The sequence below is a fragment of the Colletotrichum siamense genome (assembly GCF_013390195.1).
Source record: "Colletotrichum siamense strain Cg363 chromosome Unknown KSG_Cg363_contig04, whole genome shotgun sequence".
In the NCBI taxonomy this organism is placed as follows: Eukaryota; Fungi; Ascomycota; class Sordariomycetes; order Glomerellales; family Glomerellaceae; genus Colletotrichum; species Colletotrichum siamense.
This window is the reverse complement of record NW_023501017.1, coordinates 918,960-932,591: the sequence shown is the minus strand read 5'-3', so window position 1 is coordinate 932,591 and position 13,632 is coordinate 918,960. Positions and strand designations below refer to the sequence as shown.

The 13,632-nt window shown below is 51.4% G+C and overlaps 3 protein-coding genes across 3 annotated transcripts; 1 reads left to right on the top strand and 2 right to left on the bottom strand.

Annotated features, from left to right (window-relative positions):
* Positions 1 to 206: 206 nt before the first annotated feature.
* On the top strand, positions 207 to 2,670 carry PPP1R3C (Protein phosphatase 1 regulatory subunit 3C; the record flags this gene model as incomplete). Its single annotated transcript, XM_036638025.1, has 2 exons — positions 207 to 2,090; positions 2,212 to 2,670. The coding sequence occupies 2 exons, from the start codon at positions 207 to 209 to the stop codon at positions 2,668 to 2,670; spliced, it is 2,343 nt and encodes a 780-aa protein (XP_036496206.1).
* Positions 2,671 to 7,661: 4,991 nt separating this feature from the next.
* Positions 7,662 to 10,097, bottom strand: ustP-7 (Peptidase S41 family protein ustP; the record flags this gene model as incomplete). Its single annotated transcript, XM_036638024.1, has 4 exons — positions 7,662 to 8,591; positions 8,640 to 9,337; positions 9,386 to 9,781; positions 9,893 to 10,097. 4 exons carry the CDS (start codon positions 10,095 to 10,097, stop codon positions 7,662 to 7,664), a joined length of 2,229 nt encoding a protein of 742 aa, XP_036496205.1.
* A 1,028-nt stretch (positions 10,098 to 11,125) lies between these two features.
* Positions 11,126 to 11,716, bottom strand: CGCS363_v006174 (uncharacterized protein; the record flags this gene model as incomplete). The annotated part of the gene is made up of 1 exon (XM_036638023.1): positions 11,126 to 11,716. The coding sequence occupies one exon, from the start codon at positions 11,714 to 11,716 to the stop codon at positions 11,126 to 11,128; it is 591 nt and encodes a 196-aa protein (XP_036496204.1).
* Between the last annotated feature and the right edge of the window lie 1,916 nt (positions 11,717 to 13,632).

The following is a 13,632-nucleotide window of genomic DNA, read 5'->3' as shown; positions in this document are numbered from 1 at the left end:
GGGCTGACGAGAACCTTCCAATCCTACAGATCCTAATCCTAAAGCCGCACCTCGTCCTCGGCCGCTCCCTCCTCTGTCCTAATCGCATGAATTGATACCAGTTTGCATTTTTCGACCTCATCCCCCGAGCCGCCACAGCCCTACGTGCCGGGTGCACGACATCAACAACCTATATCTCTTCCCCCATCACATAACCGGCATCCATAATGCCTTACACACCACCCTCCCACCGCTCGCCAGCAAGCTCAGCACCGTCCTCGCCCGACGTGAGCCGCCGTTCGTCATTCCAGTCCAGCCCGAGACCATCACTACCAAGGTCAGCATCGTACCTCACAAAACACAGGAGGACACCATCCGCCGCGACGGGTGCACCGAATGGCACCCCCAACCAGCCCACTCCTCCGGGCACGTCGGACGATCTTAAGGGTATGGCAACGAGCAGCAGCGTGAGACAATCACCGCCGCCACTGACGGATGAGCGAGGTATGCCTAAGGGAGCTATCATCTCCCCGCCGGACTCTGGCAGCGAAGAGGAGGATGGTGCACAGCGCGGGAGACAGATCGAAAACTTGAAGGAGCTTAAGGATGCCATTAGCCAGATTCCGGTCCACCGCGAGGCATCGCCCAGCCCGAAGCCTGAGCAGCAATCACAACAACAACCGACACTAGCACTCGTCACCAACGAGGGCATCACACACAGCTTTAGCACCGGTGCTCTGGACGCCCTCGCCAAGACTGTCGGCCGCCGGGTGGGCCACTCCAGATCGAGCACTGAGCCCAAGATTGTCATGAAGTCTGCCGATGCATCCCTGACCGGTTCTGAGGAGGAGTCCGATGAGGAAGCACCCAGAAAGCCACAGATGGTGCGGAAGAAGTCAGGCGAGCTTGTTCGCCCCGCACTTAGGCCGCCTTCCCGCCGCAGACCCTCCAGCATGCCTGGCACTCCGACGTTCTCCAAGGCGGTCCACTTCGACTCCCACCTCGAACATGTCCGCCACTTCCTCCAGGTCGACAGACCGCTTGCTGTCAGCGCCGGTTCTTCGCCTGTTGACGCCTACGACAGTGACACCGAGTACCCCTTCCCCGGCGATGAGCAGCGCCCTGCCTCCCGATCCCCGCCATTCGAGTGGGAGATCGTGGCGGCGAACCACCCTGCCGACACTCCTATCAGAAAATCACTGCCTGTCCGCCTCGAGAGGGTGTGGCTGTCCAGCGACCAGAAGAGCTTGCTGGGTTCCGTCTGCGTGGCCAACCTGGCATTCCAGAAGTCTGTCACTTGCAGATTCACCCTCGACTACTGGAAGACTACCTCGGAAGTCGGCGCCGAGTACTCCCACGAGATCCGCCCTCAAGAGAGCGGTGTCTCTCACGATCGCTTCCAGTTCTCCATCAAGTTGTCCGACCTGGCTAACCTCGAGAGCAAGACACTGTTTTTCTGCATTCGGTACAACGTGAACGGCCAAGAGTTTTGGGACAGCAACAACGGCACCAACTTCCAGGTCGACTTCCGCAAGAAGTACCTGCCCCAGAACGGCAAGCGTGGACTCCAGGGCGCCGCCAGCCGACCTGCGCTTCCCCGCAGCAACCGTCGTGCGAGCCCCTCGTCCAATCCTCGCCCCAAGTCTATGCCCGTCGGCTTCGACGACTTTGGCGAGCAGGGCAAGATCCACTTTGACCAGCCCATCCACGAGTATCTGGGCGAGTCAGGCCCCAATGCTGGCCTTCGCCTCAAGAGCAACAAGTCCACTGGCAGCCTGGCTAGCGATAACCTCTCGACCCGTCTGTCAGCGCCTAGCGGACAAGCTTTTGCCAACCGCTACGACTTTGGTGCCTCTCTCTCTGCTGCGGTCCAGGCTGCAAAGGACAATATTGGCAAGGATCGCAATGCCGATGGTCTCTATATGAAGAGCCATCGCAAGATCCAGGTCCCCGCCCAGCAACCCCAACCGCACAGGCCAACCCCGAACCCGACCGCCACCTCCACCGCCCCTGCTGTCAAGCCCGTTCTGCCGACCGCTTCTGGCCACGACTCCCCCAACGCCATGATCGCTTCGTCCTCGTACGAGGAATTGGTCAACAAATACTGCTTTGTACGTACTCCTGGTCAACAATCACAGATGCACGACCCTTTCATCGACTCTCATCATCACTCTCATCAACGCTCGCCCAATCTCAGCCCGAAAAGCATGTACTGACTTTGGCTCTCAACAGTTCGGCTCCAAGCAGTCCAGCCCTCAGATCACTGACGGCACCCTTAAGAGCGGGAAGTTTGACGGAGCTGACGATGGTTTCGTTACCCGAGGATCCAACAGCACCAGCTCGAGCTCGAATGGCAGCCCCAGCATGGCCCACCACGCTCAGCATGCCGGCCCCGCCCAGCACCACGCATTCCACCTTCGGGATCCCAACCCTTATTTTCAGCAACTGGGACCCTATGGCTCATCTTCGGCCGCCTCCCCACTCAGCCAACCCCATACAGAACGAACTGCGAACCAGCGTCCGAGTCAGGCTTCCGCCCCAGCGACCATGAGGTCGGCCTCTCCGGTTGCCTCAGTGGGTGGCTTTCCTTTCGCCGGTACGTCGCCGAATGATTATCCGTACGCCCAGCAGCTGCAGGAGCGCTTTCCGTTCAACACCGAGACTCATGCTGCGACAGCAATTAGGGGTTAATAGCAGTCTTGCTCGCACTCTCACACCACCGTCGCACCTTCACGACGGACTTGTCATTTGACGTTTCTCGAATGTTTTTCGATCCAATTTTTTGAGCTCATCTTTCGGTCATCGGCGTTCAGGGCATTTCAACTCTTCCGGTCGCGCACGGCCACGGCATCGCGGGGCGTTCAAAGAGTTATCGCAGTCCTCGGCTCTCACACCGATTTGACTACAATCCAAGCATACGAATAGGGATTATGGAGTCGAACGGAAAAACAGCCTTGCATTTCAGTCTTTCGTTGCCCATACCTGATGAGCTCAACGCAGCGTCGAGGGAAACGACTATTCTTTCGGATGGTACATAGGAACGGACGGCATACAAGGAGTTCCTTTAATGCATAATCGCTCGCGCCTTCATTCTCGACCTCCACCAGCGACTGATTTATCGACATTGATTTTTTGTGTTTTTATTTTCCTTGCTGAGATTGCTTTCTTGTTCGCGGCCGAACCAAGAGACCTCCAGCAAACGACGGAGTGGGTCTAGAAGGATATGGGATATGTGTTTTGGTCATGGGATGGAAAGGCCCCGGCGTGGGACAGGGAAAGTCCTCGTTGGGAAAGCGCGTGATGCAGCGCCGTCTCCAACGTTCCGGGGCTAGCCTCTGCCGTCCGCTTCAATCGGTTGCGCTGGTCTTTACCGTGCTGCAGCGATGGGGGTTTCGGACAGTCGCTCAGGGACAATGGTTTTGGGATTCACAAAAGTTCAGCAACTGAGTCTTGAGATTGAAGCATCGACTCGTTCGCGTGTTACGAACACGGCACTGGTTCATACACTGGGCGTTGGGAAGAGTTGACGCGGTTACAATTAAATAGCGTCTGGCCTGATTTGGCTTGATTAGTTAGGGTAGCATGGGAAGACAAAAAAGAACTGCCATTGCTCGACACCATCAATTTTCACACTTGCAATGTGCTTCTCACAGTTTCTCAACTGGGCATCAATCAAGAGTGACAGGTCAGATAAAATACGAAGTCCGTTGAAGAATCCCCTCTTTCCCCCCACAGATCCCGTAGACAGACAAACACGTCAGCCTTACCGACCCACCCATCCCCGCTTCACACCCACAAACGAAGTAAACCCCAACAACACCATCAACTGGACGAAATCGTGATGGCCCGGCCAGGTCGAGAACATGCTCAACCGAGACAGTAGAGTCGCATCGTGATCTCGATGGACAGAGTGTATCGTTCGAGGGTAGGTAGTCTAGAGAAGAGACTAAGGCTAGGTTGGTTTGTTTTGACGTGGGTGGGGCTGATTGGTTGGATTGGAGTGCCACAGGGCCGGACTTGTTTGTTAGGTTGGGGGGGAGGTGAGGTAAGTTAGGCTGGGCTTGCCAACGAGTTTGTGATGGCGGCTTGGATGAGACATATGAATTGGTCCTTCAATGGATGTTCGTTGAGGTTTGAGGTGTTGGTTATGGGGATGGGGAAGACCGGCCGGGTCGGGAGTGTAGTGGGGCCGTTGTTTGAGTGGGGCGTTTAAGTGTGGTCGATGTCTTGTGTCATTCAGTGAGAGTCAACCTTCCGTTTTGATTTTGAGATGAGGTATGCGTGATCTAGAAAAGGGCGCGGAGGTTCATATGGGACGTTGAGGTGACGGGACGCTTGTAGAAATAAACAACGCAAAAGCATGGCAGATCCCAACTTCGAAACTGTGAGCACAAAAGTTGCATTCCGGGCAAAATGAAAACACGGAAACTCAATGCTCCATGAACCCCCATTCACCAGCCACTAGACGCCATCGTAAATCTTCGACGACGGTTGAACCAATAGAGGTGATGATCACACGGCAGTTTTGTTGGTCTTCTTGCGGCGCAGGCATGACTTGACGGAGTCAGGGTACATGATGAAGAAGGCGACTGCTAGTGAGCCGAGGATGACTACCACAGATATCGGCGCTTGAAATCGGATATGTTAATACGTGACTGAACGGCTCTTATAGAGGCATTCCACTGATGGAGACCAACCTGCGATTTTCCAGACCTGCCCGGAAGTTGGATTTTGAGCGTCGCCAGTGAGTTCGGAGACATTTTGACCAAAGTATGAGACGAAGAATGACAACGGAAGCTAAGAATGTTAGGTACACGTGAATCGGGTGATACGAGGTATGATAGGCTATATGAGTCATGACTGACGAATATGACGGTGATGACCGTGAAGAGCATGACCGCCTGTCCTTGCTTAGTCGTGATGCGGGCTTCACCGAGACTGGCGGCCTTCTGCTCCAGGTCGAGGAGTTCAAGAACCTATTTCAAGTCAGAGACCCAAGATGGCATGAGGAAGACTAATATGCTCTTGGACAGTCTTGACCCGCGAAGACTTACCATCTTGTATGCTCTCTCCGCGTCGGCAATAACCGCCTGTATGTCTGATTTATGAGCCAGAGCTGTGTCAAGGAAGCCTTCCCATATGTCTTTGGCGATACTCTCCTGTTGTTCTAGCACGCGTTGAATCATGTACAACTCATCGATGATGTCAGCAAGCTCGAGTGCTATTTCAAGCTCTTCTTTTCCCTCATCAGACATTCCTTCAGTCTTGTTGTTCTGCCTTCGGCCCCGGAAGTCTTCCAGGAGTTTGGTTTGACGAGCAGCCTCAACAATACTTGTATCAGCACGTGAATCTTTGCCATCGTGCGTATACATCAAGATTGGCTCACCTTGTTTGCGATAGCCCACCGATATATGGACAGTACGTCTCCTTGACCATTCTCGGCACCTCCAAAGACGCTATTAATGGCATAGCGAAAAACATCATCCACCATAGGAAGGTTCCCAGAATCCAACTTGTTCAAAAAAGGACCCATGATGTCCGCAGAGGATACCGCATCATAACTTACTTGATGCCGAGAATCGTGGACCGGAGAACAAGTGACAAGTGATGCTAGCGACGTGTGAGAATGTGTACGTGAGGGAACAGGACTTTGGAACGTACTCCCGCCAGACCCCTCAGTACTCCATATCCACATTTGGTCTACCATTAGCACGAGGCTGTCGTCGACTGCTTCACGTCTTCCATTCTCGGTCATTACCGATTCCATAGATGTTCCGGTCCATTTTGACACGGTCTGGCCGTTATTTCTGCGATGGGTATCGCTAAGACCGGAGTAATAGAATTCGTCGAGTGTCTTCCGCCGATGCCGTGTACGATTAAGTTCATTCCTTGTATCAGTCTTCTCATTGTCATGCTTGATGGAGCTATACAACTCCCAGTTCAAGTAAGGCATCTGCAGTTTCGAGTTAGCTACACACTCTTCGGACTGCAGTAGATAGGCTTGAGGGAACCCTACAAACAACAAACTCCTGACTTCTCCTCTCCATTCATGCGTATGGCATCTTTCGTGCAAAGAGTTCATGCTCCAAGCGTGGTTTGGTAAGATACTCGTTGGGACGGCCCCAGCCGGCCGAAGCTGCTGATCCCATTTCCGGCAGAAGTATTGAGCTTCGTCGTCTCCCGCAATCAGTCTAATGCATTTCTGTTGGGCGCTTGTCAGTCATCCATATGCTATCAGTCAGACTACGGGTGGTGCGAAGCAACCTCTGCAACCACTTTGTCGTTCGCAGGTATGTGTATCCACCCATGACTCTTCCGAAGCAGATCTGCTGTGCTGTCCTTGTCTAGATCAAGGATGACCGGGCGTCCGAAATGCTCTGAAACTTGTGCACCTTCTGCTTTGTGCTTCGGAGAGAGTTTCATTCCGTATACATATCTGTGAGTAGATCCTTGTATCAGCTCGAATAAATGAAAATGCCCGACGTCAAGGCTTGAATCGAGTGCATTTACGTTTTGTTTATACCGCTTATTTCATCCCATGCTTCTTCAATAAAAGAAGCCTCATCGGATAGTAGATATTCCAATCTGACTTTTTCGCTTTCCATGATATCTTGGGAGGGAATGGCGGTTGCCAAGAGTGGATGGAAGAGGAATGGAAGGAATGTGAGAGAGTTGAGGAACTGTCGACTAAGCTATGATATTTTATACACCCGCTCGTGCCACGACTATTGTCGAACAACATATGCAGATTTCAATATTTTTCATGTGAATACCCACTCTAGCGATTGGCCCTGGTGATACAGTCTGCACGGAAGTGGGCAAGATACGAACACGCGCAGGATGTGAGATGAATGAGACTAGTCTTATTGGCTGGCACAGCTTTACAAATCATGACATGCAGATGCGCTTTCCCTATTAGAAGGATGAATGCATCAAAAGTAAAACAACATGTCCAGAGACAGGTCCAAAGCCTGTAGAAGCCCTTGGCAACAGCCTCGTCTGCTCTTTACAGGCAACTAAGACCTGATGCATGTAACATCATGCAAATCGCTCTCGCAAGTGTGACTGGTTTGTGAAGTATCACCGCCACTTTTTCAGCGCTCTTCCCAGCGGATCATCTACAGCGGGAAAGGTTGCATCGTGAGGACCTCGATAATAGCAAATATTTCTCAGACAAGGCGATGCCCTCAGCAACCATTACATGCTATGTTACGGACTCATCATACGCCTCCTAATCATCATTTCTACACGGAGCCAGGCGGATTCTGGGTGTATTTCGCGTCAACGACGTCCCGTGTTTCGTTAGAAGTAGATCAACCAGTTTTTGTATTGATGAAATGGAAGAAATCTCGACCTCATTAGAGCCCTCTAGGTCCTAGCTTTGGGATGGCGAGCGGTACAAACGTGGCTTCCTTACCTCAGTCCTTGAAGCTCACGAGCTTGCAGACGACTCACGCGTGAGCGTTTCTACATCAAGATAATCTTGAGAGATTGTGTAAGATCGCTTTGCATTTCGCGACGACATTTGACCGCCGGCTCCCTTACGATTGCCTCTTGCAGCATGACGCCAAGACTCAACTTCACACCATTATGTGGCTCTACTATCAACTGCTATACAATCTCAGTCCCACGAACTCGATCTATGTGATGGCCTCAATATTGTCCCAAGCACGTTCTCCAGTCTATCCACCTTTGCTGAGGCCTAAATCCTTCGCGCTCTGCTGGAAAAAGGGGTCCACTGTAGCCGGCTTGGCAGCCGGCACAATGCTGTCTGCGACACACAGCTGCGGGCGATTGTTGAACGTCACATCGACGACACGTTTCCAGGCAGCCTCTGGCTGGGTAAGTGTCTCATACGTGTAAAACAACCGGCAGTTCGCAGGCTCCCAGAGGAATTGCAGCGGTACCGTGGCGTTGGACATGGCGAAAGCGTTTTTACCATTCACGGCGCCGGCGGCTTTGGGGTTCGCGGCGCGTTTTATGGCGTATGCTTTAGCTAGCTCACCAAGATCGCCGTTTTGTAGCTCGGCTTTCTGGTTCTCGGGTGCCAACAGTAGAGCTGACGTTGCGTCAATTGTTATGTCGTTGTATGAAAAGAGCTGAGCACCTTCGACGCCCGCGATTGATTGCATTATCCCAGTCTGGGGGCGGCCACCCATCACCGCAGTCTTCACGCCCATCTGGAGGATGAGGAGATATGAGAAAATGGTACATGTAGATGCACATGTGCCGTCTGTGAGTAGGACGATGTTTTCCGGGGTGAATACACTCGCAGGCGGGTTAGTCCGGGGGCCGGTTCCAGTGAGGTTAAATAGAGGATCTGGTTGATCCATCGGGATCTGCTGGTAGGCGGAAAAGTTGTCGCCGTTTAATACAACAGGACGCAGAACCTGCTCCAAAGAAGTGAAGGCTACGCGGTCCGGTGTGAACACGCCTTTTGGGAGGAGATTGCTGAGAATAGGACTCCCGCGCAGGTTGCCCAGAGCCTTATTTTCTTCGGGGGTCTTGGGTTTGAAGTCCGCAGGAATAGCAGCAGCGAGCCGTGCCAGAGTATTGACACTGGGTGGAAGGCGCAAATTGTTTGCCTGAAAGTGACTAACAGTAGGGAAGAGCTACCGAAAAAGTCAGCAGTGCAAGTTGGGTGAATCTATAACACTTACTTGGGCGAATAAATCGAATCCAGCAAGAATGAAGCCGCCGCCGTTGGCAGTGACGTCGATGACAAGTTTCTTTTTCCCGGCCTTTTGACTGGCGGCCAGGAATTTCTCAACCGTTTGTTGAAAGTCATTCAGGTATGCAAAGCTGTCTACCGTCTCTGGCGGCGCAAAGGAAGATACAGCTAGTACAGCAACGTCATCGTATCCAGTACCGTTCAAAAAATACCCTGCAGTCGCGTTGATGCCCTTGTCCCGAACTTCAGGAACCGGATAGCCATCTATAGGCGTGACCATAGGTGACAGCGCCATTGGGCTCTTGGCTCTTGATTGCGTCCTTATGTTCGATGCCTCGGACAGTACGTTCGTGGAGACCATGACAGGATTGCAGAATTTGTTGTAGTAGTCCTCGCCGTTCTTTATGTCGGTGAAGTTGGTGCCCGGACGGATAACAGCTACACTTTCTTCAGAGCGCTCCTCGCCATTTTCATACGTCAGAGTGAGCATCGGGCCTTGAAAAATGGGCGAGGCGGCTAGGATCATGGAATTCTGCTTGGTTGCGTATGAATTGAACTGGGAATTCCATTGGGAATCTGGATCTTGAAGACCGCTGTACTTGAGATTCAGGTCTGAGATAAAGACGTTCGCATCTTTTCCATTGATCTTAGTAATGGCTGGTGCGGATGCGTTCTGACGAAGTTGCTCTGGGGCTTGTTAGTAAAGACATGGTTCGCTAGAGAGTTGTGACGTACTAAGATGGTACAACTTGGGAACCTCGACCCCGTCGCGAGATATTGAGACCACGTCAATGACGAGACCATTGCGAAAACTGAAGGTTTTGAACATATCGCCCCGGAAGACAAAGTGGCCGTCGTGAGCCGATGAGATCAGGTCGAGAATGTCCAATTGGAAGTCATATTCGCTCTGGTACTTGTTGTTGGCTACCTTATCTCCAATGGACTGGAAACCGCCTTCAATATCGACTGCTGGAAGTTTGTACGAAGCCGGGGGGTTTTTAAGAAAAGGAAGTGTGCTTTGAAGCTGCACATAAGTCTTCAAGCTTTTGAGCAGTTCTTTGGCAGGATCGGGCTTATTGGGAACAGATTGCAAACAGTCGAAGGCAAGCTTTGCTGGCACTCTTGGGAGAGCTGTTGATGAGTATCAGCAATGGCCTCAGCAGAATTTGAGGCACTAGTCCCTTTTTCTGCTTGTAACGATCTTGAATGAATAGGGACAGCAGGGTCTGTAAATTGACGTACCTTTCGGCTTGTCTTGTAGAAACCTGTCCACCGCCGGCTGCACCATTGCACATGCGCTCTCAGGGCCGCTGCTGGCCACGAATGCCTTCCCAGAGTCTTCGATCGCGAATGTATCATCGTTCAAGAAGCTGAATGTGCGTCGGGGTAGAAGGCCCGCGATCGCCAGAACGGCGTGAACAAGTGTCCACCAGATAGTGGCCCTCATGTTGCAAGCGCATGTATCGAGTCCCACGTTGTGTCCTTGCTACAGGTATTGTGCGTTGCACAAGCCGTCTGTACTTCGAATCAGAGGAAAAGATGTTGTGGACACGGTAGAGAACATCGGGATGGGGATGATGTTACAAAAAAGCGCCGCGGTAGAGACTTCGGGTTACGACTCGAATTGGCATGGTTTCCCGAGAGCGCCGTAAAGAGCGCCCTAGAGTAACGTTTAACTTGGCGTGCTCATCTTGAAACGCTGCTGTTGAAACTAAAGTATGGACAAACACCAGCTCAAATCCGCTTCATCCCATCTTGCTCGCCAACGCCCAAGCCAGGATGTCCCTATTGCATAAGGAAAGCTTAATCGCATCAAGATTAAAGTAGACTGTACTTAAATACCTACTCTTCAGACTACAGGGAGCACAGACGTGACTGAAAATCAAGCAGCAAACAATCAAGTGGAAGAGGACATGATACCCCTAGTTGTTACGAGCTAGGGAACATCACGAACGTGGATCAAACAGCACAGAAGAAAGAAACAACGAGTGAGTATGAAGAGCTTGAGAAGTTCAATGAAATGGCGAGTCGACGCAGCAATGCGCTGGGTTGCGGCTCAAAGCAACTTTATCTTCTTTCCTGAAACCGCTCTGCCACGCACTCCGCTCCACCCACCAGCCGCCCAATCAGGACAGGGACTACTCTGAAGCATTGATTAGTAGGAACCCCGGAAGCCACGAGTAACAAGATTGCCTCGCAACTTTTTTGTAGGTACGATCTTGGTCTGGGATCTAATGCGAGTCGTCAGATTCATGATGGTTGGACATCGGCAAGTTGCGACTACTCATATAACCAATCCATGGGAGCAGCTGAGTAAGCGGGATCACTTCAACCAGGGCTCGGAACGCTTTCCAAATACAGATTGTCATTGGCCCACTAGAACTTGACGTGCCGTTAGAAGATGCATGGAAAAGAATGGCATCTGAAGTCTTGGTGAAAGTTGAAGCGAATTCCCGCAGTTCATTAGACCGCAGTTCATTTCGCCGAAGTACGAGGTCTGGTTGATTTTCCCGGCTGGTTTTCACTTTCCTTGCTCTTCTCCGCCTCTTTCCCCTTGGAAGATATTTTTGTTGTTAAGGCTATGCCCTTCACCTTTGTAGGTGTTACCTTATTATTCTTCTTAATCTTCTTGGTTCCTTCAGCCACCGGCTTTTCTGGAACAGTAGACAGATTGGTGTCTGGAAGAGCTTGAGACTTGGCTTTCCCCTTACAGTCGACATTCTCCTCTTCCGTTCTCTTGTGCGACTTCTTCGGTTTCCCTTTTGCAACCAGGTTCTCTCCACCGTCCATATCCTTCTTTGTCTTCTTCTTCTTCTTCCTCTTCTTGTGGGGCTCAGCTCCGGGCTCATTAGGGGTTTGAACGTTCTGTCCTTGTGTTGACGATTCGGGTGTTACCTCGGTGGCTCCCGCTGCTTTGCACTTGGACAATTTCTTTAAAGTCGTTTTTACTTCTCCCTTCCTTTGGACGCTAGACTGATTCACTGGCAGCGTAATGGGCTCGACCGGTGATGGTCGAGGCTCCAAAGTCGTGGGAGATGATAAAGCTTGCTCAGCAGTATCCTTCATTTTGGGTACCTTCGCAGGATTGACCAGCTTTGCTATTTCTTCCCTGTCGGAGGACTTGGGTGGATCTGCTCCCACTGCTGCCTTCGGGGAAACCAGAGCCTCCAGCCTATTCTTATTGGTCTCCAAAGCTTTGAGGTTTTCAATCGAGCCCTTGGTGATGATGCTGTCGGTGAATGGAATCGCCAATTTGAGATCACTACACTCTTCCGGTTCGATTTCGGTAAAATGCATGGAGATCGAAGGAATTCCAACCGTTCCTTGAACCACTAGAAGAGAAGAAATTATCAGAATGACCAACGACAATTGCGAGGATATGCCAGCGCAAATCAAAAACCCGCAGAGAAATATTTCTACAGAGCGAGACTTAGGATTTTCGTTGCCGAGAAACCCATAGGCCGCTGACGTGGTAGCCCACTGTGGTAAAGCTGCCTACTAATCAGGAAGTCTTTCAGGTATGAGGCTTTTGGATAGGTGAACCCGTACGTATGCTCCTATCAACACCCCTCCAGGTATGCTTGGGGCACTTGACACCCCCGAAAACATCCTTCCAGATGTCCTGATGATCCTGTGGAAATATCTCATATGGTGGAAACGTTTGAGCGATGTCGATTGTTGGATGTACTGCCAGGATTCGATCAACAGGTCGATTTCCAAGAATGCCCTTGAGAACGGGCTCCTCAATTTCCTGGTAGGCTGTTCGTCCATGTGGATTGAAGCGGGTTGGCGGGGGCTGCGTCAGTACAGTAGCGACATCTCCTTGTGATATACGCCAGGAGAAGATGAGTGAGGCGCCCCTGATGTATCTCCCCCATTCTTTGGTTGACTTCTGACTTTTGAGACAGGCGGGATTTTGCGGATCCATCAAAGGTCCCATAGCAATTCGCAAAGTCTGCATGCCATGTTCTCGTGCGTAAGAATCAACCAGGGTGTACTTTTGACCTAAACCTGTCCAAAGAACCTGCTTGTCAAGCTTCCAGACCGGCCCGTGGAACTGGTCAAGTATGCCACAGGCCTCTTGAAGAGTGAGATATTGAGGCCAGACTGTACAAATGAGTGACTGGAGGTCCAAGGTCTCGCGATCTGGCCAGTTTCTTGGCCAGTATAACAAAGCTGTCGAGGAGAATGATTCCATAATCAATGGGACTAGCCTCGCGTCTGGATCGAGCAGGTGTGTGGCTCTGTGAGAGTTGAAAAGTGCACGGCAGGTCAGAGGGTGAGGGATGCCCTCGGAGAGTGTTTATACTCCGTCACATGCCGGCTTGTACTTCGAGCCCAATTGATTTGGAGACCAAAACCCAAAAAGCAAGAGATCAGCCGATAATGGCTTCCTCATGCTAGCTGGAGTTCAGGAGGGGCCCCGCATGAACATAGTGCGGGGTCCGAGGGAAGCTGTAGATAGGTCTCCCACAATTCGCAAATGAGGCTGTTACTGAAATCATTTACGTCTCAGCGACATGGATAACAATAATAAAGAACCCAGAGAATCACGGATCAGAAAATAGAAGCAGTGGACTTCATTTTACGCTATATCATATCCTTCCTTCAAAAAGTGTGAGAGCTCTCGTCAGGGGTGTTGGGCTAAGGTGAAGGTGTGATGAACTGGGAAACGTCAACAGCTGGCCTCAATGGTGGATTGAGTAGTGGCTTCGCATTGCCCCGCAAGATTCTGTCTATCCATCGGCTAAGTAGCTGGGTACACCAATAATGATTTCCTCAATACTTACCCTCTTCCATTTTGAAGTTCGCTGCCGGGTGGGTGCGGTGGTACCATAGGCATAAATCCCTGCCCGTCATCAATGTTCGCTACTGGAGCCTTGAGGAACGAGAAACCTCTGTCTGTTATGGCGTGCAAACACTGGGATTCAACACGGCGCTTTGTCTTTCTTGGATGTTTGTGATAATCTAAATGCCAGGCT